The 26,213-nt window shown below is 54.4% G+C and overlaps 3 protein-coding genes across 13 annotated transcripts in view; 2 read left to right on the top strand and 1 right to left on the bottom strand.

Annotated features, from left to right (window-relative positions):
• The first annotated feature begins 1,034 nt into the window (after window positions 1–1,034).
• On the top strand, window positions 1,035–3,711 carry FAM98C (family with sequence similarity 98 member C). Of its 2 annotated transcripts, none has more exons than XM_060651011.3 (8): window positions 1,035–1,138; window positions 1,252–1,400; window positions 1,480–1,614; window positions 2,025–2,230; window positions 2,470–2,547; window positions 2,639–2,755; window positions 3,101–3,268; window positions 3,380–3,711. In XM_060651011.3, the coding sequence occupies exons 1-8, from the start codon at window positions 1,074–1,076 to the stop codon at window positions 3,521–3,523; spliced, it is 1,062 nt and encodes a 353-aa protein (XP_060506994.3). In that variant the 5' UTR covers window positions 1,035–1,073; the 3' UTR covers window positions 3,524–3,711. The 2 variants fall into 2 exon arrangements, with proteins under 2 accessions (XP_060506994.3, XP_060506993.3); XM_060651010.3 differs by having other exon boundaries at window positions 1,480–1,644.
• RASGRP4 (RAS guanyl releasing protein 4) lies at window positions 3,682–17,273 on the bottom strand. 7 transcript variants are annotated; one of them, XM_060650998.3, is made up of 16 exons: window positions 17,075–17,256; window positions 16,217–16,324; window positions 14,368–14,552; window positions 13,672–13,954; window positions 12,729–13,112; window positions 11,385–11,558; window positions 9,990–10,106; window positions 8,909–9,184; window positions 7,718–7,798; window positions 7,535–7,639; window positions 7,304–7,422; window positions 7,049–7,193; window positions 6,228–6,264; window positions 5,989–6,123; window positions 5,758–5,870; window positions 3,682–5,024 (listed from the first exon to the last, which is right to left on the bottom strand). In XM_060650998.3, exons 3-16 carry the CDS (start codon window positions 14,382–14,384, stop codon window positions 4,980–4,982), a joined length of 2,031 nt encoding a protein of 676 aa, XP_060506981.1. In that variant the 5' UTR covers window positions 14,385–14,552; window positions 16,217–16,324; window positions 17,075–17,256; the 3' UTR covers window positions 3,682–4,979. The 7 variants fall into 7 exon arrangements, with proteins under 7 accessions (XP_060506981.1, XP_078294592.1, XP_060506983.2 ...); XM_078438466.2 differs by lacking the exon at window positions 3,682–5,024 and having other exon boundaries at window positions 5,201–5,870; window positions 13,672–13,734; window positions 13,849–13,954; window positions 17,075–17,260; XM_060651000.3 differs by lacking the exons at window positions 3,682–5,024; window positions 16,217–16,324 and having other exon boundaries at window positions 5,201–5,870; window positions 12,729–12,840; window positions 12,981–13,112; window positions 13,672–13,734; window positions 13,849–13,954.
• Window positions 17,274–22,067: 4,794 nt separating this feature from the next.
• Window positions 22,068–26,213, top strand: part of RYR1 (ryanodine receptor 1) — a 117,222-nt gene continuing 113,076 nt past the window's right edge. For 3 of the 4 annotated variants that reach the window (XM_078438459.2, XM_078438457.2, XM_078438456.2), the window contains exon 1: window positions 22,069–22,248. In XM_078438459.2, coding sequence (XP_078294585.1) covers window positions 22,201–22,248 — 48 coding nt within the window. In that variant the 5' untranslated portion in view covers window positions 22,069–22,200. Of the gene's footprint in view, window positions 22,249–26,213 lie in introns of all 4 variants that reach the window. The other variant, XM_078438458.2, reaches the window with a different exon arrangement.

Genomic DNA, 26,213 nt, shown 5'->3' with positions numbered 1-26,213 from the left:
TAAAGAGTTTACAAAAAAAAGGAAAGGAATCAAGGCTGTGATTCCAAGGTTCCAACTTGAGCAATCTTTAATGTCTTGTTAAAGTCAACAAATGGTCCCAAGTACCCAGCCTTGGGGTAGGCAGGAGCATGCAGGATTAGGTCATGATTTTAACAACAGCAACAAAAACAGTAGCGGTCCTAACAGCAGTCCTAGGTTAAGTGATTAAAAGCAAGGACTCCAGGATCAGGTCTAGTTTGAGTCCTGGCACCACCACACATTCTCTCGGCCGTATCCTCTCTGAACCTCATGTTTCTCCTCCCTAAAACGGATCTGAGATGCTTTAGTAGCACACACAAAATATTCAGTATATGTTGTTAGTTACTGAGTACCCCGGGATGTCTACTAAACATGTACGTACAGGACTCATTCTCACGACTAGTTTTATCCTTGTAGAGCTAGGAAGCAATTTGGCAGGGAGACACAGGTGGTGAGTGGTGGACTCAAACCCTAATCCTAACCCAGGGTGCAACCTCTTAATCACGACGGGATATTGCACCTGCTCCCTTTCCAAGGCCTAGGGAGCCAGAGGGGTGAGGGCCCAACTCCCGCATCGTGATCGATGAGAAGGAGGGCCTCGCTCTGTTGGGGGTGCGTGTGTGAGGGGGTGGAATGGTGGAAACAAGTTTCTGCATTTGGAGCGGAGCTGGGAGGACAACACTTGGTCTAGGGTGCTTCAAGAGCAGAGGGCATCTGAGGGAGGATGAGAAAAAGGCAACCGAAGTTTCTAAGCTGCAGCAATAGCGACACCCGCTGGCCTGTCGCGACAGCTGGGATCCTGAACGCACGCGCGGGATTCACAGAGCTGGGGGGATTCCACGGTCCTGAGTTACCCGAAGGGCGGCGCTCTAGGTCTCCGCGCCGGCAGGTCTGGGGGCGGGCCCTACTGCCTCCTGCACCAATCGGAACGCCGAAGGCCCTTAGGGGCCGATTGGACGGAGCCGCAGCAGGGCGCCGGGCGCGCACGCCGCTCCTGGGGCGGGGCCTCCCTCCGGCCGGCAGGGGGCGCGCGCCTGGAGAACAGGCAAGCTTTCATGGAGGGGGCGGAGGCGGAAGCGCGGGAGTGGGTCGCTGTGGCCCGGGACCTGCAAGCCTTAGGGTAAGGGGAACGGGGGGGAGGTGGTGGCTAGGGGCACAGGAGGGGACAGGTTTGCCCTCAGAAATTCCTACTGACCTCTCCAGCCCCCTCCCGCTGCCTCGGCCCCGCCACAGGTATGAGGGTTTCTCGGGGGCGACGTCGCTGGGCACCTCGTGTCCAGACTTCAGGGCGCTGTGCGCGCGGCTGGCGGCGGAGCTGGCCACTCTGGGCGCCCTGGAGCGGGAGCGGGAGGAGAGCGCGGAGGTGCTGAGGGCCGGCGACGGTACGTGTGGAGCGGGCAGCCCGGAGGGGTGGGGCCGCGGAGGTCGCCGCCGCGCCCTGACGTGTCTCGCCTCCTGCAGGCCCCGGCGCAGAGGAGGCATTCCTGCGACAGTTGGCCGACCTGCTGCGGGAGTTGCATTGCCCGGACCGCGCGCTCTGCGGCGGAGACTGCGCGGCCGCGCTGCGGGAGCGCGGCGCGTGCCTGCGCCTGCTGCGTGAGCCGGGGGCTGGCCCAGGATGCGGAAGTGGGCGAGGCTACAGCCTCTAGAGGGGCGGGCTCAGCACCTTGGGGTGGAGCCAGGGTTCCCCTAAGGGGGCGTAGTCAGAATTGAGGCGGAACCGGAGGGTTGGAGGTGGTGGGGTTAGAATTTTGACGAGAAAGGCCTGATGTTTGAGTGGGTTGGGTTTGCTGTTGCGGGCCAGGTGTTTCCGATGTGGGCCGGGTTCGAAGTGCGAGCGGGGGACAGGGTCTCGAAGTGGGTGGAGCTTATCCTGGAGGTAGAGCCGGGGTTCTAGGTGCGGAGAACTAGAAGGCGAGAAGCAGATGGAACTTTCTGACCCCGGTGGGTCGGTGGGTCGGGTGGCAGCTCTCCTTGATTGCACCGCTCCTTTTTCCTTCTTTTAGGCTTTCTCTGTTCAGAACTCCAGGCTGCCCGCCTCCTCCGTCTGTACCCGCGGCTGGATTCCAGCCCCGCACCGCCCTGTGGGGAAGGGGCAGAGGAGGGAGATGACGTGGTTCAGGAACTGGTCCTTACCTTCCAAGCTCTGGGGCTGCCCAGACCTACGCCTGGGACCGCTGCCAGCCGGCTGCTGTGGGAGTTGCATGACAAGGTAGAGAGCTGGAGTCCCTTCCGCACCGGGTCCACCCCACTTTCCTTGTGGTAGGGGGAGTCCTTTCTCCAAAAGCGGTTCTGGCAGGAGTGCCCCAGCCACGGGGATATTTTTCTAGAGCAGTGACCACCATTCTTGATTCCGACGCCTGGGTCTTCAGGACCATGGGGAACTGGAATGCACGGAAAGTACATCTGGTTTCTGCCTGGTCAACCTCAGACTCCTCCTTCTCCCGTCAGATCTCTGAGCTGCTGCCTTCCCTGCCCCCAGGATTCCTGCAGCCCCTCCTCAGCAACCCGCTGGACGCACCCAGATGGGTAAGACTGTGTGTGGCTGTATGCCAACAGCGTCCTCACCCAGAGATGAGAGTCAGGGGGACCCCTGGCATGACTGAGGCCTTTTTCCCAGGAGGCATTGGAGTCTCTGTGCCAAAGGCTGAGAGATCAGTACTGCTGTCGCCGCTGCCTTCTCCTCAAGCGCCTGGACCTCACAACATCTGCCTTCCACTGGAGCGATCGGGCAGAGGTGTGGGCATAGAGGACCTTGGCAGGAGCAGGGAGGACCGGTTGTGTGGGCTACCAGTACTGGGAGGAGGAACGAAGGCCAGGAATATTTCCTTATACCAGGTTTTTAGATTCTTGTAAGGTTTGGGGCTCTAGAATGGCAGGGCCTCCAGGGCATTCTAAAATCTAGAGGCCCAGGACATTCTAGAATTCCCAGCTTTGAGCTGGGAGTGTCTTCGGAACTATACATAACTCTTGTTTAGAGATGTGGGGGGTGAGACCCTAAGTGGAGAAAGAGATGCTTCCAAGATGGCAGATGCCACCTGGGGAGGGCTCTTGGGCACCTTTTCCATGCCCCCCTCCTCAGGCCCAAGGAGAAGCCATGAAGGTAGTGCTGATCCCAATTCGGGAGGCTCTGAGCCCAGAATCAGATGTCTCCATCGCGCATGTCCTGGCTGCCCGAGCGGACCTGTCTCGTCTTGTCCCAGCCACCAGCAAGGCTGCCCGCCGAGGGACCTGCTGTGCCATCAACAAGGTGGGCACCTGGGGGTAGGGAAGGGCCCCAGCATCCTTGGCCTTCACACTTGGCTCTCTGGTCTCCGTGTTCATCTTTCTTCCCTGAACCTCAAATCTGATCAACTCTCAGGTGCTTATGGGCAACGTGCCAGACCGAGGGGGCCGTCCAAATGAGCTGGAGGCTCCCATGCCCAGCTGGCAGAGCAGAAGAGAGGACGGAGGTGGGCGGAAGGCAGGCCGCCAGAGCTGGGGTCGCAAGAAGAAGAAGAAGTAAAGGGGAACTGGTGGTTGAGTGGGGGGGATCCTCTCTGCCAATCCTCGCGGAGTCATTTTGAGAGTTTATCTTGGCATCTGGCTCCCAGGCCCCACATCCTCTGTTCCTAAGTTTCCAGATGTCCTTCCCCCATCCACCACTCAACAGCAAGGACCACGTTCTCTAGAAAATAAATTTAATTTATGACAGCTGTAGGACCTGTCTCTGTGGGGTCAGGCCAGGGGTGCTCAGGTTTGAGAAGGGGTAGGGGTGTCTATGTCCACTGGGTTTCAACAGGCCCCTGTTGCTCTGACCCTCATAGTCCTTTGCTCTTTAGCAACACATCTTTCCCTTCCTATGGGCATAGGGAAGGAGACATGCCGGCATTGGACGAACAGTTCTCAGGTGCCCACCATGTGCCAGCCCCATTCTAGGCACCAGGAATACAGTAGCGAAAAGTATAGATTATAAAAACCCCTGCTGTCCTGGAGCTGACATTTCTGGTGACGAGGAGCAGACATTCAACAAGATAAATAGGTAAAAAAGTATTGTTTGTCAGATGGGTAAAGGACTTTGGGGAAAAAACAAAGCAGGAAAACAGGAGCAGGACTGGGGGTGGATTGCAACTTCGAGTATGGTCAGAGGAGCCTCACTGAGAAGGTGACATTTGAGCTAAGTCCCAAAGAGGGAGCCATGGAGGCCTCTGGAAGAGCACTCCAGGCAGAGGGAACTGCCACTGCAAAGGCCCTGAGGTAGGAGTATTTTTGGCACGTTCAGGGACCATAGGGTTCAGTGTAGCTGAAGCAGGATGAGTAAGGGGGTGGGTGGTGGTAGGTAAGGTCAGAGAGGTGACAAATCGATTGTGGGAGGTGGGCCACAGTGAGGACTCTGGCTTTCCCCGAGTGAGACCGAGGCGTGGAAGGGCTCTGAGCAGAGGAGGGACTCAGGTGTTCACAGGCTCCCTGTTCCATCTCTACTCCAGCCTTCTCTCCTGTCTCTGGAGCCCCAGAGTTAGGAACTCTGCCCAGCCTATCCCCTCCCATCCTGACCCATGCTGTCAGTGTAGCATATTGGTAAGGAGCTTCCGTTTTAGAGGCAGACAGAAGGCCAGGGTTTGAGTCCTGCCTCCAACACTTAGGAGCTCTGCCACCTTAGAGAGCAGCTTAACCTCCCTGGGCCTCAGTTTCCTCATCTGTAAAATGGAGATGTAAGGACTTGGTGAGATGATACTTAGGTCTAAACATATCCACCATGAAACCACACAGATGCTAAGTGCAGGAAAACAGAATACAGGTTGTAGGCACTCTGATGCAAAAGAAGAAACTTTTGGAGTAAGAAATGACAAACTCTTCGCTGAAGGCAGTGTGGATGCGAAGGAGGTGACGCCTTTGGGGGTCCTGCTGGAGGCCGAAGAATAGGACTTGAGACTGACTGTGGGGGAGGTGAGAGAGGTCAGACCCAAGCAGGGTCTAGGAATTCAGCGTGGAGGGCTGGGTGGGCAGGGCCGTCGTTCGAGGGGCACCTGGAAGGAGGAAGACATTGGGTGATGCGGGGAGTGTATGGTGTCTAGGAGAAACTGCGAGGGGCGGAGCCTCACCCAGACTTCTGTTTAGTGGATGGATGAACATCGTCAGGGATGTTCTGGCCTTTTTTTTTTTTTTTTTTTTTTTTTTTAAACTCAATCTGAAGGTCTGTACCTTTGAAGAGTAAAATTTATTCCACTGACATAAATTATAGCTCCTGGTGAATTTGGCCTTATCTTTGTCCTTTTCTTTTTTCTCCTCAAAATTCTTTTTCTTTTTCTTTTTTTTAAATGTTTATTTATTTTGGAGACAGAGACAGAACATGAGCGGAGAGGGGCAGAGAGAGAGAGGGAGACACAGAATCCGAAGCAGACTCCAGGCTCTAAGCTGTTAGCACAGAGCCTGACGTGGGACCCGAGCTCACAAGCTGTGAGATCACGACCCTGAGCTGAAGTCGGATGCTTAACCGACTGAGCCACCCGGGTGCCCCCTCAGAATTCTTTTTCTGTTCTACTAGTGGCTAGCCCCTCTTCCCACCCCACCAGACTGAAATTTTTATTTTTCCCTCAACATTAGAAATTAGCCAGTATCTATACTCTCCTACCCAAGCAGGGGAGGACTCTTTCACCTTTTTGCTTTGCTATGCTTTTCCAAATCTGCCTTGGTTCCCCCAAGCAAATGGCCTGGTCTCCCCTGTATCCAGCTGGCGGTAGGGGGGCAGTCCCTCCTCACCGTCTGTGGTTCCCAGGAAGGGTGCGGGGGCTCTGTCTGAGTCCAAGCATGGCGCAGATAGTGCCCCGTCTCCGGCTCCAGGGATAGTGTGTAGGAGAGATTGTCCTCTGTGCCTGTTTGTGGGGTGACGGGCGTGGGTGGCGTGGTTGCGACGGGAAGGGCCTTGTGACCTTGAAGTTAATCCCCATCCACCAGGCCCCCTTCCCAGGACTGCCACACCCTGGGTCTTACCACAGCTGGCGTGGGGAGCTGGTGTGGGTGGGCCAGGGGCTCCAGGGGGGCTCACATCGCCCTTGGCCCCTGGCCTTTTCTTACACTCCACCTTCACACGGTCTCTGCAGTGTTTGTGGCAGCACAGCCCACAGTCTGAGGCAGGGTCAGCAGTTAGCGGCCAGAGGCCCAGCCTGGGCCCCCCAGCCGCCCAGCCTGTAGGTGCTGGATCCCCTCCCCACCACTGATGCCTCACTCACCCCGACAGCGGTAGCCTTGCTTGGTGACGCCCCAGAGCTGGTAAGAGAAAGCAGAATTGGTTACCTAGGCGAGGGGAGAGGGCTGTGGATGGGGGTGGGGTTGGTCTCTGGAAGCATGGAGACCATGTGGTTTGGGAAATTCTCCAGGCTAGGGGCTTAAGGGGGGATCTGGGGATTAAAGGGATTTGGAGGTTACTGCAAGTCTGGGGAGTCATCTAGGATATTAGAATTAAGTAAAATCTGGAATGAATGAAATGTACATTCTATGGGCAGGGATTGGGTTTCCTGTTGCCTGCTTGAGCCCCCCTCCCCAGCCCTCAAGTCTAGAACTGACTGACACACAGGAGGTACTCACTAAATATTTAGTGAATGAAAAATAGGTTTGGAAAAGTAATCCAAGGTATGTGAATTTGTTTTGGTTTGGAGATTGAGAGATCTGTCCATTATCCAGAATTTGAGGATACCTTCAATTTGAAAGTTATCCAGGGTCTGAATTAATCTGGATCCTAAAGACTTGGAAATTGATTCTGTTTGGAGATAATCTACAGTTTTGGATACCCATGGTTTGGCAGTGATCCAGGATGGAGATCATCTGGGATTTGGGCATTATCCAGACTTTGGGTATATCCAGTTTACACGGGATGTGGGGATTATTCGAGTCTGGGGGCTTTTCTGGAACTTGGGGATCATCTGGGACTTGGGGACTGTGAGCCCTCCAGGGCAGGGCTGGCCTTTTGAGTCCAGGACTTAAGGAGTTAGGACTTGGGACTCTTCAGGGGGGATGGGCACTAGGGGTGATGATAGAGGGGCAGGGTGCTCACGAAGCCACTGCAGCTGTCACAGAAGGTGGGCTTGCGGAAGGTGACTTCATGGAAGGTGTGCAGGAAGGCCAGGCCCAGCTTGGAGCAGATGGCGCTGGCCCGGAGCAGGTACGCCGTCAGCTCTTCTCGGGTGAAGGAGCCATTCCTAGGGGCACAGACCACCTCAGCATGACTGGCCCCCTTCTCCCAGACTCGGGAGTCCCGGCAACCCCAGCATCCTCATCTTTGGGGGACCCAGAGGTCGGGAGTGCTTACCCCGGGCGGGGCGGTGGGTGAAGCCCATGGCAGGCGAAGGGGAAGTTGCCTGAGAATCGCTCAAAGTCCTCCTGAGAGATGGTTCCTCGGCCTTCAGGGTCATAATTCTTGAACACAGACTTCAGAGGAGCATGGGGAGGGCAGAGTAAGGCCAAATCATGATCCTCAGTCTTAGATCTCGTCCTCTGCGTCGGGACTGTACAGATACCTTCCCTCCTGGCCCCTCCTCACCTCCACCAGCTGCTCCACGTGCTGACCCAGGGTGACCCTGTCAGGCTTGGGTGTCACGCCAGGGGCCCACTCCACCACCAGGGGCGCTTTGAAGGGGGAGGGTGGCTGGGGCAGGGACAGAGGGGCACAGTTAGTCAGTGCATGGGCTGGGACCGGGGCCAGGGGTCAGGGGTCAGTTCTCACCAGACTCTTGGGGCAGCGGGGCTCCCGGGCGTAAGAAAGCTCATAGATCTCGTCCTCCGTGTAGAAGAGATCCAGGGAAAGCTGCGGGTGGGCAGGGCATTACAGACCCTCCTCTCCAGCCTCTGCCCTCGGCCTGCACCCTGCCCGGATCCCCACTCTCATCCTCCTCCCGAGCCCCTCTTCTCTGGGGACTCCTAGGGTCCTCTCTCCCACCGAGCCACCATTCAGTCTCCACACCCCTGTTCCCTAGTCCAGAAATGCCATCTTCTCACTGAGGCCTTTTTTGGTCCTTTTTAAAATTGTAAACCCCTGTCACTTTCCTTGCTGGTTCCTACTTTGGCCTTCTCTATGGTACTTATCCTCCGAAAGACCATATGATTTACTCACTTACTTTGTTTTATTGGCTGTCTCTCCCCTACCGGGAAGTCAGCCCCACAAGAACAGCAGGAGGTTTTTGTTGTTGTTGTTGTTGTTGTTTTCATTTTGTTTTGTTTTTTCTGACTTGCTCACTGCTGTGAGCCTAAGTGCCTAAAGTAGTGTCTGGCTCACAGCAGGTGCTCAATAAATATTTGGGCTTGATAGCCTTCTAGAATCAATAAAGCATAGGGCCTTGGGCCCCACTCATCTCAGGGCAAGGCCAGCTTCACAGGCAGGCCCCATACTTTGAAGGGCCCCCATTTCATTTAATGCCCTGCTGTCATCATCTTGAAATTCTTCAGAATTTTGAACAAGGAGCCCCACATTTTCATTTTGCGCCGGCCCTGCAAATTATGTAGCTGGTGGTCCTGTCTTGGGTCTGCAAATCAGTCTTAGACCTCATGGCCTTCAGAATCCCAGTCTCTCTCAATTTGTAGCTCCTTGGCAAGGAGGGGGGAGGATATATATGTTGTTATTTATGTTATATAAATAGAACGTAGCTAGAATCGCACACCCTCAATCTCAGGATGTAGTATGGTGGTTAACAGGTTAACACACGGGTTCTGAGGCTGAGCTGCTTGGGTTCAAATGCAGGTTTTACTGCTGTGGGACAGTAGGCAAGTGACTTCACCTTGTGGACCTCAGTTTCCCAATCTGCAGAATGGGTGCCACAAGGGTGCAGACGCTCTCGCGCCCAGGACTGTAAACCCCTGCACCCTCCAGGCGCAGTCTAGGGGCGCCCAGCCTGGGCAGGGGTGGGGCGGGGCGGCTCACCGTGAGCAGATGCAGCAGGTCCTCATTGGCACTGCAGGGCGGGTGCTGCCTCTGGAGGGCTGCCAGCTCCTGCAGCCGCAGGTAGAGGTTGTTGAGTTTGGGGAGGTGCAGGCGGCCGTCTGGCAACCTGTCGGGCTGTGCCTCATGCAGGGACACCAGATCTTTGAGGTGCACGCCCAGTACCGGCAGCCGGAAGCCCGTGCAGTCAGCCCAGGTGCGGCGGTAACGGGCGTAGTTGTTGTGGGCAGCGAGGAGCTCAGACAGTTCTAGCAGGGCCTGTGGGGGAGGGGCGTATCGGGGGGGGGGGGAGGTTATGGGGGAGGCCATTTCTGCTCCCTTAGCCACCCGCGTGAGTTCCGGACTCCCAGGGGTCCAATGGCATTTTGGACAGCTCCCCGAGCCCCCTCCCGTCCCCCATTGGCCTCAGCAACCTCCTCCCCCAAACTGCTTTTCCTTTTGGGTCCCCATTTCAGAAAGCTCCGTATCCCCCATTCCCCAGGCTAGTGATTTTTTTCCAAAACCGAAATCTGATCGTGCGTGCTGTCATCATTACCAAACCTTCCCAACTCCCCATTGCCATCTGGATAAAGCCCAGACACCTTAGTTCAGCTCGCAGGTCTCAACAGGATCCCCCACCCTGGGCATCTCCAGTCTAATTTCCTGCCAGATCCTGACTTCAGCCATACGCTGGACTCAAGAGTACCTCACTCTCCCCGTGCACTTTCCAGGACACGCCTAACCCATGCTCCTCCCATGGGTGGCCTAAATTTGGTGTCCTTAGGGGCATCATTTCACTCCCCGCCTGGACTGCAGGTTCTCTGCTACCATCTCTCTTGCGTGTCTCCCTCCAGTCCTGCTCAGGACCGGAAACACGGAGTAGAGAGGGGTCAGCATGATGCACGCATGGTGGAGGAGGGAGGAAGACAGGCAGAGGACAGAGCCTGGGGGTCTGTCGGATTTGGAGGAGCAAGGTCTCCAGGTGGCTCCAGGGCCCCTAGGTGGATGGAGGGGATTGGGAGAAAGTGCGGGGTGGTTCAGGATAACTGGCCGCTGGAACCCTGGGAGAAGAGTGGGGGTTCACCTTGGTGCTGTCAGGGCTCAGATGAGCGTGGGAGTCCTTGAGTCTGGAGATGGCACTGTGACACAGGCCCCCCGTGACTGCCATCAGTGTGTTGAAATTCTGGAGCTGGTGGAGCCTCTAGGAAGGAAGGGTGATGCTGAGATTGTGGGGTCACATGGAGGATAGGCAAAATGGGGTTTCACGTGACAGCATCCAGGTTGAGCTGGGGTGTCAGGCGTGTGTGGGTATGGACCAGTGTGGGCATCAGGTTAGATGTGTCAGGCAGGGGTGGGCCACAAGCAGGTATATGGGCATTAACGGGGGGGGGGGGGGGGGTCGAGCAGGTGATAGACTGATGTGAGTTCCGAGAACAGTGTGGCGGGAGGGGGTAGTCAGGCGAGTGTGAGGAGTTGGACAGGTTTGGGGACTAGACAGGTGTGGGGGATTCAGACAGATGTCAGGGTGCTGGGCACCTGGGGGTCAGGCAGGGAGACAAGACGGCCTGGGCTCTGGGCAGGAGTTAGAAACCGGGCAGAGGTGAATGGGGCCAGAGTGAAATGGAAGGGTCAGAAGGACATGAGAGACAAGTGTGGGGTCAGCCGGGCATCAGGGGCAACTGTCTCATCCTCCTCTTTTTCAAGTTTGCAGGGCAGAGGTCGCTGTGGGGAGGAGGGCGGGGGGGGGGGGGGGAGCCAGGGAGGAGTGGAAGACACTCAGCCGGAGGAGGCCAGGGGCAGACACTAGAACCTCCAGGTCTTAGGGGCCGGACAGGCGGTCAGGCAAACAGGCGAAGCAGTGCGTTGGAAGACGCGAGAGGAAGGGCGTGGTCTGCGAGGAAGTACGCAAGGGGGCGTGGCCACGGTGGGGGCTGGAGGCTTCCCTTTTCTCCAGAAAGGAGAGAAGGTATCTATTTAGGGAAGGGGAAGAGAGGGGTTGTGACACAGTGGGGCTGGGCCAAGGACAGACCTGACGTGATGGGGAGGGAAGTATGCAGCCGAAGGGACGGCTGGGGCCTAGAGACCGAGGTGAGGGTGACGCAAACGTGGGGGCATGGAAGAGACGCTTTCACTGCCCCGTAGGCAGAATATTCAGGCATGGGGCTTGGGCAAGGGGGGGAGCATCGTCAACAGCTACGTCTAGGACCAAGGAAGGGAGTGCCGGGGCGGATTCGACGTGCCGCTATCCAGGCCAGGAAAGAAGCGCACAGTCCGGGTTTAGAACCTCGGGACTGGGGCCTCGGGGGCGGAGTCAGGGTGGGCGTGACGCGAGGAGGCGGGGCCAGGATGTGGATGACGTCACCACTCGCGCGGGTCAGCTGTGGCCGAGGGCCGGGCAGCAGGAATGCGAGGGGGGTTGGGGGGTGGGGTCTGAGAACTGCGGGTGGCGGTTCCCTCAGTCCCTGGGGGCGGGCCTCACCTGTGCCACTTGGATGAACTTCTCCAGCACCTGCGCGCGCTGTGCCGGCCCGGGACGGCTCAGCACCATGACCTGCACCCAGCGGGACACGCTGTTGCTGAGGCCTACGGATCCCTCCAGGGCCGGGCAGCCCCGCACGGAGCCCTGCAAAACGTAGCCCCGCAGATCCTGGGGCTGGGGGTGAGGTGGGCATCAGGGTGGGCAGGGGTGCCGCGGCCTTGCCCTCACACGCCCATCCCCCTAGCAGTCGTGACCTCTGAGGCCCTAGTCTGGCTGTCACATGTCCTTGACGTCACCGTGGCCCTCTCCCTCTGAAGAGAAATATTTAAATAAAGTCAGGCACTGTTCTCAGTCCTTTGTTATATTAACTAATTTAATCCTCACATCAACTCTACGAAGTGAATACCGTGAATATATTATTCACATTTTAGAGATGAGACTGTCAAGGCACAGAGAAGATAACTTGCCCAGGGTCGCACAGGCGAGAGTCGGGGTGGGAACCCAGTCTATTGCCCCTACCTGTATACCTGGCTGGTATGCCGTCAGCAAAAGGAAGAATGGCAAAGAGACACAAAAGCGATTTCTATTTGTTCTGCTCAAGGGGTCAACATTCCATGCCCACATGTACTGCACATGTGTGTGTGTGAACAGTCAGGATATTTCCAGATGAAGGAACTGGTGGTGACCTTCCCTTGAAGTGGCGATGGCAATAGCTAATACTTACACACACACACACACACACACACGCACGCACGCACTTATATATACCATAAGTATACTTATATAGAGGTTGAAGCACATGAAGTGATCATTTGGGTAGGTAAAACATGGCAAAATACGACAATTTCAAATGGTTCTACCAGATAGCATTCACTCTGGACCGGGCACTGATCCTACGAGGCAGGAACTGTGAAATCCCCCTTTTTATAGATAATGGAACTGAAGCACAGTGAACTTCAATGCCTCCCGAATACATTAATAATTAATAAAATATTCTGAGCACTTACTTACTACTGTGCCAGGTAGTGTGACAAGCATTTTTAAGCGGACATTTTAATTGAATTCTCCTGACCATCTACTGAGGTATGGGGACCGCCATCTTACAAATGAGACACGTGAGTCCCAGAGAGGCTGAGAAACGAATTCAAAGTTACACAGATAAGGAGGGGCTGCTGGATTTGAACCCAGGGGTTCTGTCCTCAGTCAGCTTAACTCCTTTTACTGAACCTTCTGGCACCCATCTTGAGAGTCTGAGATCCCTGCCCAAAGCCCATGCCCGGGCCCTCTGACTCTTGGAGGCTCCCCCACTCCTAGTCCTCCCCAGCTCGGGGAGGGCGTCCTCACCGTGATAGCCTGGAAGGAGCGAAACTCCAGGTAAGTGAGATGCTGAGCCAGCTCCTCCGTCTCCAGGTGGTCGAAGAGCAAGGACACTTTGCGCTTTTTGCCGAGGCCTGGGCTGCTCAGAGGGGGCGGGGGGCCAGGGCCCCCGGGGCTCAGGCTGGGGGCAAAGAGGGGCAGGGTACTGGATGGGTGCGGGGTGGAGGACGTGAGGGTGAGGAGAGAGGCAGCCGAACGGGGTGGGGAGGGCTGACTCACAGGGTGGAGGAGTCTCCCAGGCTCCTCTGGGCAGAGTTGCCCTCCTGCTCCACAGTGGCCCAGAAGCGCCCGATAACCTCTTCTAGCTGAGGCTCTTGATGCACTGTCTCTGGGTGTTGGGTCAGCCAGTACCTGGGGGTAGGTTACAGACAGGGGTGGGGGTGGGCAAGGTCTCTAAAGGAGGTCTCTTGGGCTGAGGAATCTCGGGCCAGGGGTCTCTGGAAGGTCAGGGTTTGGAGAGGCCCCAGCCTAGGGCTGTCTCTAGAAGTGGGACAGGGGGCCTCTTAACACAGGCTGGGGGATCAGTGGAAGATAAATTGGGGGGATCTCTTGGAGGTGGAATTGCTAGGAAGCAGGATAGTGGAGGGGTCTCAGGAACTAAGCCAGGGACCTCTGAGGAGTGACATTTGGGGAGAACAAGGTGAGGGGGTGTTAAAAGCTAGGCCGGGGTATGCGAGAGGTGGGGGTTTGGGGCATCAGAGCTAGAGGTCTAAGAAGTGAGGGTTCTAAGGGGCAGAACTGGGAGGGTCTTAGGAACCAAAGCGGGGCTGTCTCAGAAGTGGTATTTGGGGGAGCAGGGCTTGGATCTGTGGGGGATTGGGCTGGAGAATCCCTGGGAGGTGTGTTTTGGGGGGAAAGAGGCCGGTGGGGACCCCGGGTCATGGGAGTAGCGTTCTTGACCCCACCCTACCTGACCAGGTGGCAGATCTGCAGCCGCCTCAGCTCCTGTGTGTCCCCTGTGGCTTCCTGGTACTTGAGTTCCGGTCAAGGCTCTGCCAACCTGCCTGCTCACCCTGCCCCCATCTTCCAGACCCGCCCGTCTCTGCCCTCCGCCCTCCACCCGCTGCTCATGGCCCTGGGAGGATATAAGGTCAGCAGGCGGGCAGCGAGGTGGGCGGAAGGCAGCACCCAGCTGTGCATGGCCAGTACCATGTTGAGAACGTGGTCCCCACGGCGCAGGCTGCCAGCTGAGTCTGGGGGCGGGAGGAGGGGACTCTGTCAAAATGGCTCCTGGGCCAAAGACTGCAGAGTCTCCACAGCCAGTTGGACTAGCTGGTTCCGACTCCGGCTCTACCGGTGACTCCCTGCATGAACTAGGGCAAGCCACTTAGCCTCCTTAGGGTGTCTCAGTTTCCTGGTCTGCGCTGTGCGTAGACCAGCACAGTACCTGGCAAGTCATGGTGTGGATGGAAATAGCATCAGACCTCCTCCTCCTCCACATCTCGGGAAAAAGAAACGCACGTGTTTCTCTCATCCTTAATGTAGTGCTTGAGATTCACTCCGCACACCCTTGCTCCCATTTTATACTCCCGCCCCCCCCAAACTGAGGCCTACAGAGAGGTGGGTGCTTTACCACCTGAGGGCCAGGGAGGCTGGGGACACTCACCGAAGGACTGAATACATTTCTCCAGCAGCTCATCTTCGCTGCAGCCGCCCTCATTCAGCATGCCCAGAGCCATGGAAGCCATGACCTTGCTGATTTCCCGGGGGCTGGGGCACGTCTTGTGGCGCCGGGCCTGTCGGGGCCGGCCCCGCCCCCCTGTCTTTGCTGGGCATTCCTGGTGGGACTTCCTGTGGGCACACCCCCCAGGGAATCATGGGAACCCCTTCCTTTGGGCCGACCCTCAGAATTCTTCTTGACCCCCAAGACCCGAGGCATTATGGGAGAAGCTTCCCAAAGGCAAAGCCCCAGACGAAGCCTCCTGACCTACCATGGACTCATGGGAGAAAACCCCTGCAGTATTCCAGATAATGGGAGCCCTCTCTTACAGGTAAACTCAAAGGATTACTCCTGCCCCCCTCAGGGAATCGGGAGAAAAGACTCTCAAGACCACCCTGAACCCCCAGGAAATCATGGGAGAAGACCCCCAGGATTACTACAGACCCTACAGGGAATCATAAGAACTCCTTCCTCCAGGCATTGGCTCCAATTCCCCTTAACTATACAGTCCCAAGGCATTTTGGAGAGACTTCCTGTTGGCCGACCCCTGGGACGACTCTTGACCTCCCAGAGAATCATGGGAAAAGACCCCCCCAGAATCATTCCTGTCCTCCCCAGGTTCTGCCTTCAGGGAGACTCTTCCCAATTGCCCTTTGCTCTAAAGCACTGCCCGCTCCCTCCCCCAGCCCTCGGGAAAGCAGCAGACCCTGAGATCCCATCTGTCATCCCTCTCCCAGCTGGAGCCCCCACTGAGGTGACACACCCCTCCCCCAAGACAGTATCTTGGTGGGACCTGAGTCTTAGCCACCAGCCCGGGTCCCTGGGTTTGGAGAGAAGATACAGGGGCAAAGTGGCCTCACCAGGGCTCTTCAGAGCTGGGCAGGGTCCCTGGGGCTGAGGCAGCTTCAAGGAAAGTTTAAAAATAACCCTCGCTCTGCCTTGTGCCTCCCTGAGGCTCGTGTTCCAGTTGGGGAAAGAGGGTAATGGAGAGTCAGGGGTGGTGGAGGAAGGAGGCAGCAGAATTCAGGGTGGCACGGCCTTGGCTCTCACAAAATGGGATTAGAGACACTTATGTTGGCTGTGTGACTTTGTGCTGGTCACTTCATTTCTCTGGGCTTCGGTTTTCCCATATGAAAAAGGAGAGTCGTCCTGAGACCTTCCCAAGGAATTTATTATGAACATTCAATGCCTTGCTCTTCAGAAGTGCTAAATAAAGGACTTAGTTCACTCAGGCTGTTAAGTGGCCAGAGATGGGAAAGTTGAACTTGAGATAGAGAGAAAGTGATGGGGCAAACCAGAAGCCAGGCCTGGGGCGTGGGGTGAAATCAGAGACTCTCCTAACGAAGGCAGTGCCGTGTCCCAGGGGCATCATAAGGGTTCAGGGAATCAGTATTGACTGTGGTTAGCTGGTATCGACTGAATTCTGAATACTTTTTATTTTTATTTTTTATTTATTTTATTTTTTATTTTTTTCTTTTTCTTGTTCTTTTTATTTTGGGGGCGCCTGGGTGGCTCAGTCGGTTAAGTGTCCGACTTGGGCTCAGGTCATGATCTCACGGGTCAGTGAGTTCGAGCCCCATGTCGGGCTCTGTGCTGACAGCTCAAAGCCCGGAGCCTGCTTCAGATTCTGTGTCTCCTTCTCTCTCTGCCCCTCCCCCGCACACACTCTGTGAGCGCTCTCTGTCTCTCTCACACACACAAAATTTTTTTAATGATTTTTTTATTTTTAAGTAATATCTATACCCAACATGAGGCGCGAATTCGCAATCCCGATATCAAGAGGCACATGACCCACCGACTGTGTCAGCCAGGCGCCCAGCAATGTGTTTTACAAGCCCTCCAGGGGGTTCTGATGCACACTCGGGCTTGAGAACCACTAGTCAGACTGTCTCACTGAGGACTTCTGGGAGGAAGAAACCAGGGCACAGAGCAGTTAAGTGACTTACCTAAGGTCACACAGACAGGAAATGAGGTAGCCAGGTCTCCACCAGTAAACTGCTGGCTATTATAGGGAGGGGACCCCTTTACCCATCAGAGCCATGCCAGAGGAGGCCGGAGGAGCTACCCAGGCTAGGGACCCAGCCACCATCACCCCTGTGAGGACAGGAAAGCAAGCTTGCCCAGGTGACAAGATGCCCATTCCAGAAGCTGCTGGGCCCTTACCTGTGGACCGGCTGCTCTCTGGAGCGTCTGGAGCAGCCAGGAGTGGTTTAAGAAGCAGGGGAGCCGCCATGCCCTGCGTCACACTCCCCCCCCCCCCCCCCCCGGGGCAGGGCCCTGCGGGAGCCTGGAGTTTCCAGTCCAGGGGCAGGGGGCAGCGAGGGAGCGACTGTGATGGGGAGCGAGGAGGACCCCAGGGAGGACAGAGACAGCCAATCTAGGGAGCAGGGATGAGTGGGGGCGGGGTAGCAGAGGCTACAGAGCAGCTCAAACTCCAGAGACAGCGAGGACAAGACCCAGGGGCTCATACAAACAGTCCTGGCCCAGCGGCTCTGGACTCCCTGCAGCATCTTTCACCTGGTGCCCCCTGCCCCTGCTCCTGTCGCTGAAGGAGCCCAACACCCTACCAGCCGCCTTAGTACTCCCCGGCCTTCCCGCGCAGCCCGAGGCGCGCTTAGGGTGCTCCCAGTCTCCCTGGGGAGGGTCCTCTCACCTCTTGCTGTCTTTCCTGTTCATGCTTCCTGGTGGGGGGAGGGGGTCTTGCCAAAGTCTGGCTCAGTTCTTCCTCCTCCCCAGTGCTCCAGCTTCTTAGCCCCTTGGGAGCTGGGGCCTCCTCTGGTGCTTGGGAAGGAAAGAGGAACTTCCCCTCCCCACCCAGCCCCAGGCCAGGGGGAAGGAAGAGGCTGGGGAGAGACCAAAGGTCCCCCCTCCCCCCACACGGGGATCCCTTCAGGCTGAGGTTTCCGGTGCTGCCAGCCCCCACCCCCAGGCGCCCAGCGGGCTCTCTATCTCCCCCATCTTTTCTGTCTCGAGACCCGAGATTCTCTGTTCCCTCACTGGTCTGTTCTGTCGCTGTCGTACTTCAATGAGAACCGTTCTTTTGTTTTTTCTTTAAGTACGCCTAATATGACACATTTATGCGAAAACACGTACTCAGAAGTCTATTTCTACAAGGACATGTTCACGTATGTAATACACAAAGGTGTGAGTGGAAAGTCACAAGACACAGTACTTCGTGTATTTCTTATGTTTCTTTTATTCCTGATTTTAGTTTTAATGAGACCATTTGTGTCCCAGAAAACATTTTTATTACCTTTATTGTGACAAACCCTGAGGCAGCGCCTACTGTATACCACACAATGTTACAGGGGCTTTAAAAAATCAACTAATTTAATCACGACATAAACTTAAAGACTGTTATTTTATTGTGAAAAACATTATAGATGGAGGTAAACCCTCTGGGGAGCCCCTTCCCCGTCTCACTGTCCCTCTTAGGCAGGGGACCCGTAGCACATACTGCTGGGGGACATCTGCTCTGTGAGCTATGCATTTGTTGAGGTACATAAATACGTGCTCCTAGAAACAGACTCTTCTTTCGAGTATGTTTTTTTTCTTTTACCTAAGTGTGTCATGCTTGACATATTTTTAAGTTGACGTACAAAAAAAAAAGCGCAGATCATACGTGTGTAGGGTGATGAATTGTGATAAGCTGAATGTGTCTACGTGACAGTCACGAAGTCAAGAAACAGAACATTCCCAACCAGCACGAGCCCCCTGCATAAGCCCCAACCCAGCGCCTACCTCCTGAAACTTACCAGTAGCCTAATTTCTAGCAGGATAGTTTTGCCTAGTTTCAAGCTGTTGATAAATGGAATGATTTATTGTGTCTGACTTCTTTTATTTAGTCCTGCTTTCGTGATGCTTTCATGTTATACCTGGTTGTAGTTTATTCCTTTTTGTTATCGTATAGTCTTCCTTTGTGTGACTATTCCATGATGTATTGATCAATTTCCCCGTAATGGACAGCTGAGAGGCTTCTGGCTTGGGGCTATTGTGACTCAGGCTACTGCGAACATTCTAGCACCTGTCTTTTGCTGAACGTTAAAGGGTGCAGTTCTGTAGGTAGATACCCAGGAGTGGAATAAATGGGTCAGAGTAATTAATATGCTTCTGCCAAACCTAGGATGTTAGTCAATTCAACCAAAGTTCTCTTAGAAGTATATTTTTACTCCTTTCTTTTTTTCACTAAAAGAAGTCACCATGGACTTTTTTTTTTCATGCCAGAACATTTAGACAAGCACAGAGCTCATTCTGTTTAGCTTTTCCATTACGTGATATACCGTATGCTCTCAGGCCCTCTCTCTCTCTTCCTCTCCCTACCTCTTTACCACCCCCCCCCCCCAGTCTCAAGCAGTGCCGTCCATGATGTGCTGTCTGTCAGCCCATCTCCCTAGTATCTGCGAGGTGATGTAACGTTGTTGGCGGAGTCTAGCTTGTGGTGTCTCCACACCCCTCCCCCTCCCCCAGAAGTCTCAGGGAGGGAGATCAGTAAAGCCCCTCCCTCCCCCCCCCCGCCCCCCACCGCAGTAGCGCAACTCTCAAGACCTGCAGGGATGGTTAAAACCAACAATAACACCATCAACCACAAAGGAAAAGACTTCTGAAGCAAACCACAAAAACTCATAAGGCAGAAAAAGGATGCATTTTATAACATCCAAATAACGATTTCTCTTAATGAAGGCACCATGGGACAAATATCCGATAAGACGGCAGAGTGGGACAACGTATTCAGAATGTCTAAAATCAAGGGGAGGGGCACCTGGGTGGCTCAGTGGGTTAGGTGTCTGGTGTCGGCTTGGATCATGATTTCACAGTTTGTGAGTTCAAGCCATGTGTCAGGCTCTTTACTGACAGCTCAGAGCCTGCTTCAGACCCTCTGTCTCTCTCTGTCTCTGCCCCTACCTCATTCATGTGCATGTGTTCTCTCTCTCTCTCTGTCTTAAATATAAATAAACATTGGGGCACCTGGGAGGCTCAGTCGGTTAAGTGACTGACTTCGGGCTCAGGTCACGATCTCACAGTTCCTGGGTTTCGAGCCCCGCATCCAGCCCCTCATTGGGCTCTGTGCTGACAGCTCGGAGCCTGGAGCCTGCTTCTGATTCTGTGTCTCCCTGTCTCTCGGCCCCTCCCCTGCTCGCACTCTATCTCTGTCTCTCTCAAAAATAAACAAACACTAAAAAAAAAAAAATTCAAATATAAATAAACATTAAAGAAATAAAAAAAAAATCAATGGGAAATTAATCTTTAGAATGTGAAAGTCGCAGCTGCAAATCAGCAAGAGACACAGCGGCTCTGATAGAAAAATGGGCCAAGAGTGTGAGCAAGTGTGAGCAAACCCAACTCTGACAGGCACCTGAGAAGATGCTAGAAATTCTTGGTAACTGACCAAGGAAGTGCAAATTAAAACAACGGTGAGTCACCCTATTGGTCTGGCAAGATTGGAAGTTGAGGACAGTCTCCAGGGAGCTCTGCAAAGCCCCCACAGCCACAGAACAGGTGTCCGTAGAGCTGCATGGGTAGGTCTTAAAACACAGCATGATGACTGACAAAAAAAAAAAAGAAACACTATTAATATCTTATGATATAATGCACAATGACACAGAATAATTTTGTTATACATACAATTCTAAGGAAAAGCTTAATATTTAACATACCATGTATGTATAATAAGCATATAATTATATCGGACTGTGTAATTACATTAGCCCAAATATATAATTATGTAATTATGCATCATGTAATTCAAGAATATGGTACAAACTTATGTGCTATATATGACGATGATATTAACATTTCAATATTTAACTATTTAACACATAACAACATATACACATTAACATTTTATGTGTAATTTGAGCTGTAAGGTATTTTTTTGAAATATTTATTTTTGAGAGAGAGAGAGAGACAGAGATAGAATGTGAGCTGGGGAGGGGCAGAGAGAGAGAGGGAGACACAGAATCCGAAGCAGGCTCCAGGCTCTGAGCTGTCAGCACAGAGCCCGACGTGGGGCTCGAACTCACAAACCACGAAATCATGACCTGAGCTAAAGTCGGACGCTCAACTGACTGAGCCACCCAGGCGCCCCCAAGGTATTGTTTTGTAGAACTTAATAGATACCATTACATGTTAACAATAATTTTAGTATTATCAATAAGTTACCTGTATCAGTAAGTTACTATGTCATAGGCTCTAAAAGGTTCCCCCCCCCCTTTTTTTTTTCCTAAAAGGTTTCCTCATGGGATCTTCCCCATGACCCCCGGTTGTGGGAACTATTCCAAATTCGCCCAAGTGACAGATGAGGAAACTGAAGCCCAGCGCCACAAAGGTGCGTGACTGACAGGAGGCCCAGGTGGGTATGATGTCCTGCACTGGGGCTCCAGGCCCCACAGCTGCCTGTTTTAGGGAGCTGCAGAGCCCCTCCGCCCGAGCTCCCCGGAGCCTGTGGGGACCGGGAGGAGCCGGCGCCCCCTCCAGGCCCTGGTGGGCCAGAAGCAAGAAAGAGCTGGTTACCCCAAGTCTCCCCTATTTACAAAGCCCAGGGAGCTCAGCTGCATGAAGGGATGGCCCAGCTAGTGGCCCTCGGCGGCTCAGGCTGCCCCTGGGAAGGAGGTTAGAACTTGGGAGTGGCGTGGGTTGGGGGTGCTGGGCCCCACCCTGGGGATTTGGGTTGTTGTTATAATCAGGAGACTTTATGCGACTATCAAGACAACAAAGTGGGACGGTTAAGAACCCTAGCTCTGGGTTCAGAACCTTTGCTCGGCCTCTGTGCGACCTTGGGCAAGTCGCTCCACCCCTCTGCGCTCAGCTTGTCTCATCTGTAAAACGGGCACCACAAGTTACTGACTTCACAAGATTGTTGTGCGAACTACATCATTCATTCCAGTCGTGTCCTTAAAATTATTCATGGTGAGGACCATGCATGTTGACTTCCTCCTGTAAATGATGGGGACAACAGCAGGATTGGTGTGAGAACCAAACGAGATGCAGTGAAAATATCTTAGTTTGGGGTCTGAAATACAACAGGCCCACGAAAGACACCTCCTATGGCAATTATTCCTGCCTCAAAAGATTTTATCACGATGATGACGATGTCGGCAACACTTCCATAACATTTACTGTGCACTGGTACTAAGTGCTGTAAACACATTATCTCATTTAATCCTTACAAAAGCCCTGTGAGGTCCGTATTATTAATATTCTCCTTACCAGTTGGGGAAACCGAGGCGCCGAGCAGCGATGTGACTTGTCCAAGGACACGTAAGGGAGTGGCGAGACTGGGATTCGGATCCAGACTGTCTAGCTCAGTGCTTTTTTAAGCATGGTGCTTTTTAAAGTCGGGAGACCTGGTGTGCATACCGGCTCCGCTGTAGGACCTATAGCAGCGGCTTCCCGGCTCAGAGCCTCAGTTTTCTCTCTGTGAAATGGGAGAATGACGGCATCTTCCTTACCAGGGAGGTGGAGAGAGGGCAGCTACCTTCCAGACTCTCCCGCTACAACCCCCCACCCCACCCACGCGTACCTCCGGCCGAGGTTTGGGGTCTGCGGGTGGGGCTCCGGTGAGGGGGCGTGGCCTTGGACGTCCTGGCCCAATGGGAACCGGGAGGGGGCGGGGACCTCCTCCCAGCTCTGTCCAGCACGCGAGTCCTCCTCGCAGTTCCATCTACCTCGCGGGTGCCCCAGAGGTCTCCGACCCCAGCCCACCCCCAGCCCACCCGCCCAGCCTGCGGCCCCCTCTTCCTATTCCCCGATCTCAGCCCGCGCCCCTCGGGCCTCGACATCATGGGTGACGGAGGAGAGGGCGAGGATGAGGTCCAGTTTCTGCGGACGGTGCGTATCTCTGTGCTAGGGGTCTCTGGGGTCATCTCTCCGGTCCCTCTGAGTGTCTCTTTGTCTCCGGGTGTCTCTGTCCTGATTGCTCGTGGTCTCTGAGTCTCGCGGTCTATTCCTCCGTCCCTTGGGTGACTGTCACTCTGTCTTTCTCCTTTTTTTGTCTCTCAGTCTCGCTCACCTTTCTCACCATAGAGAATTAGAAGAATTTGGGACTGCAGAATGGGGAGGGGGATCTTCGGCCATCCTCTCTTCAGACATTAGCTATTTGTCCCAGAGAAGAGGGGCTGCTGAGACAACACCCCCCCCCCCCACCACCCTGGAAGCCAGCACTTGGGGAAGGTGGTTCTAATTCCTGAGCTTAATTTAGCTGTTCCCCTGCCCTGCCCACCCCCCCCCCCCCCCCATCTAGGCCTAATTCTCTTCTTGCTGTGGACTCTGACCTAATTTAAATTCTTGGGAAGGGGGCTGGGGTGGGCTGGGTCATCTAATTCCTTTGAACTCCCAGACCGTGAGGGTCTCCTGGGGTTCCCTTGGGTTCCAGGTCTTTCTTCCCTCCTCCCTTTTGGTAGGAGGGCCAAATATGGCTGCTAATGGTCTCTGGGTAGTGTCTCTCCCTATTCATCTCTTTGGGTTGTCTCTGTGTCTCCGTCTCTCCATCTCTGCCTTCCTGTCTCTCTCTGTCTCTGTCTCTGTCTCTTTGTTCTTTAGCTTTAGGCTCTCTGCATTTCATTCTGCCTCTCTAGCTCTGTCTCTCCTGGCATCTCTGATCCCTGGCTGGGGGGCAGGGATGGGAATTGGAACAACAGGTGTCCCTCCCAGAATAGCTGGCTTTTCTGGGGACTGGGCAGGGGACAGGGAGAGGATAGGGGGGAGGGCCTGTCTATCTCAGAGTCCTTTCCACTTCTCCCTCCCGGTGGCTCAGTTGGGTGTGGGGCTGTGAGTATGGTTGGGGGGATGATGTTCTCTCTTCTGGGCCAGGTCTGCTGACCCTGCACTAGCCCCTCTCCTCCTCCTCCCAGGCCCTGGGAAATGCTGACACAGCATTCCAGGCCCCAGAATAGGACCCTGATGAGCTGGGTCCGGTTTCCTGGGAGGGAGGACCGGACAGCTGGGGCTGGTAGTGAAGGATAGGGACAGCTGGACATTCGGCCACGGGAGGAGGCCTAGCTTCACCCTAGACTCTTGCCCCAGCTCCAGCCCCTTAGCAGACACCATGGGTTGGGCTCACCCCTCCTCCCTGGTCCTAATAAGACCATGGCCATGGCCATGAGCCCTTAAGCAGCCACTCTGCGTCAGGTCCCATGCCCAGGGCCTCGGCCTCCTGAGATAACTAATTATATCCTCGGCTGCCCTATCTTCTGAGGTAGGGCCCTATCTTTATCTCGCTGAGAGATTTGAGGGAAACCAAGGCCTGAGTGGTAGAATCACTTGCCCAAGGTCAAGGCCAGGAAGTGTCATCTCTGGGTGCCTCTGGGAGCCAGCCTTCCCGCTTTCCCAAGAAGAGAACTGAGCTCAGACTTGCCAGGTTAGCCTGTGCTGGGTTCTGGAGGTCTGGCCCCGGCATCTCTTGTCCCCAGACTAGGTCTGTTTTCGTGAACTTTACTGAGATCACGTGGCTTTTCCCTCAAACACTTTGGACCACATCCCACCAGTCAGAAATACATTTTATATTGTCACCTACTACGTGCAGATGCACACATATTTTAAAAATCCAACTTCACCGAGGTACAATCGATATCAATAAATTGTGCCCATTTTAGGCGTCCCAATTCAGTGAGTTTCGACAAACTTTACACACCCACGTAACCACCGTCATAATCGAGACATAGAACCTTTCCTTTACCCCGGAAAGTTCCCACTTTTCCATTAGTCACTTCTAGGCTTTCATATTCAATATATGCTCCTTTGCCTCTGCTGCTTTTGCCCGGCGCATTTTTGACATTTATCCACGTGGCGCATATCGAGAGCTCATTTCTCTTTGTTGCGAAGTGGCATCGCGCTGTGTGGATATGCCACAATTTGTCTATCGGTTTACCTGCCGATGGACATTTGGGTTGCCTCTAATTGGTGCTGTTAGGGACAAATCGGGTGCGTTCACACACACCTATTTTTAACTGGGACGAGTTTCATAAAATGTAGGCAGCCCTTGGAACCGAGGGGCATGTTGCTATGTGCTGTTCTTGCTCCGCTTTATTTCACCTTTTAAGCACGGGGGCACGGCCCCCCAAATGATTTCATTTCCCCTTCGTGGGTGGCGACCTCTAGCCGCGCGAGGCTGGGGTGTCTCAAAGCACGGCCCACGTCAGAGCCTGCTGAGGGCTGGTAATGGTCCCGGTTCCCCGTCCACCCCAGATCCACTGAATCGTGCTCTTAGTGTCGGGCGGGAAACTAAGGCAGGAAGGAAGCTGCATTTGTAACCAGGCCACCTTCCTTCATTCTGCTGCAGGAGAAAGTTAGAGAATCTTGGTGTGCTGGGTAGGCTTCCAGTCTCTGGGTTACATGCTGGCTTTGCCATTGGCCTGCTTCCTAACTTCGGGCAAGTGATTTTAATGTTTCTCTCTGAGCCTCAGTTTCCTAATCTGGAAAGTGGGGACGAAAATAGGTACCATAAGGACTCAGGGGATCCACGCAAAATGTCTCCGAGCTCATCTCCTCCCGCTTCCTTGCTCGTGCTGCCGCCGCCATCCCGTCTCCCTTTCTATTCCTCAGCGCCCTCAGCGCCCTCCAGCCACAGGCCTTTTGCACAGGCTGCCCCCTCTTCCTGGAACGTTCTTCCCCCAGAGATGAGCAGGCCTGATTTCTTCTTGTTATTTGGACCAGGCTCAGCTCAAATGTCACCTCCTTGGAGAGGCTGTCACTTCACCCCCTCACTGATGTCACACACCCCTAACCCCCAAAGCCACTCTCCTACATCACCCTGGGTGATTTCTTTTCCATAACACTTATCACTGACATTCAAATCATTCACTTGTTTATTGCCTCTCCCCCACAAGGATGTCAGCTCTGTGAGGACAGGGACTTTGTCTGCTTCATTCGCTGCTCTGTGTCCAGTCTAGATCAGTGCCTGGCAAGAGCGGACGTTTAATGAGCGTCTGTCAAAGGAATGTAAAAGCTCGGAGCGTAAGGCCTCGCAGACAGTAAGTGTTTAATAAGTGCAAGCTCTGTATCCCTGTGCACACGCGAGCGCCCAGCGCGTGCCGGGATGTGGGGGTTGGAGACTAAAGGGCAGAGCAGTTATGGGGCCTCCTGCCGACACATCAAACGTCTCCTTCCTTCCCGGCTGAGGGCAGACGGAGGGCTGTGCGTGTGCTTCGAAGCCCAGGACTGGGGCACGTTTGCGTGAGATGCCGGATGGAAGGGCTGGAGGCCGTGTGGCCTCGGGCGGGACGCCTAACGCCCTGGAACCCGTTTCCTCGGCTGTAAAAGGAAACAACCGCTGCCTGACTCAGCGGTGAAGAGCCGGAGTCTCTATCATTCTCGTCTGTCGGAAAAGTGTCGGCCCCTCCTCCGCGTACATTTATATCAGTGCTAAGTGTAGATACGGGCAACTTCACTAACACGTGGAGAGGTGGCCTAGTCTTCTAAGAGTGTGACACAGAGAGCTGGGATCAAATCCCAGCTATGCTGTGTGACGGCGGTGTGACCTCTGGGTCCCAGTTTCCACAGGTTTCCCTTCTGGTCACCTCCGAGGGTCGCCGTGGGGATTCCGCGATGAGTTCGTATGTGTTAAGTTCTTGGAAGGGGACCCAGCCCATCGAAAACGCTTTCTTTTACTTACAACTTCAGCTTATAATCTCGAAAGCACTTCAAACTTCGAGAAAAGCTGCAAGGTTACTTCGAAGAACCCCCACGTGGCCTGAAGTCATTTCCCCCACAGGTTAAGATTTGGCACCCTTGATTTACCTCTCCCCCTCCCTCTCTCGGTCTACACTTCACTTCCCCCCTCAACTCTTTGGGGATAA

This window comes from Panthera onca, chromosome E2 (assembly GCF_046562875.1).
Source record: "Panthera onca isolate mPanOnc1 chromosome E2, mPanOnc1 haplotype 2, whole genome shotgun sequence".
In the NCBI taxonomy this organism is placed as follows: Eukaryota; Metazoa; Chordata; class Mammalia; order Carnivora; family Felidae; genus Panthera; species Panthera onca.
The sequence above is the reverse complement of the archived record's forward strand: the minus strand, read 5'-3'. Positions and strand labels throughout refer to the sequence as shown.

What these genes read in the sequence shown, in the direction of transcription:
- FAM98C (XM_060651010.3), top strand. Translation starts at nt 1,074, where the DNA reads ATGGAGGGGGCGGAGGCGGAAGCGCGGGAGTGGGTCGCTGTGGCCCGG. An exon ending in GGCTGGCCCAGGATGCGGAA is followed by an intron (nt 1,645 to 2,024) that starts GTGGGCGAGGCT and finishes TCCTTCTTTTAG; the next exon opens with GCTTTCTCTGTTCAGAACTC. An exon ending in CGCTGGACGCACCCAGATGG is followed by an intron (nt 2,548 to 2,638) that starts GTAAGACTGTGT and finishes CCTTTTTCCCAG; the next exon opens with GAGGCATTGGAGTCTCTGTG.
- RASGRP4 (XM_060650996.3), bottom strand. Translation starts at nt 17,097, where the DNA reads ATGAACAGGAAAGACAGCAAGAG. An exon ending in CACCCACCGCCCCGCCCGGG is followed by an intron (nt 7,194 to 7,303) that starts GTAAGCACTCCC and finishes CTGTGCCCCTAG; the next exon opens with GAATGGCTCCTTCACCCGAG. An exon ending in GCAAGGCTACCGCTGTCGGG is followed by an intron (nt 6,124 to 6,227) that starts GTGAGTGAGGCA and finishes ACCCTGCCTCAG; the next exon opens with ACTGTGGGCTGTGCTGCCAC.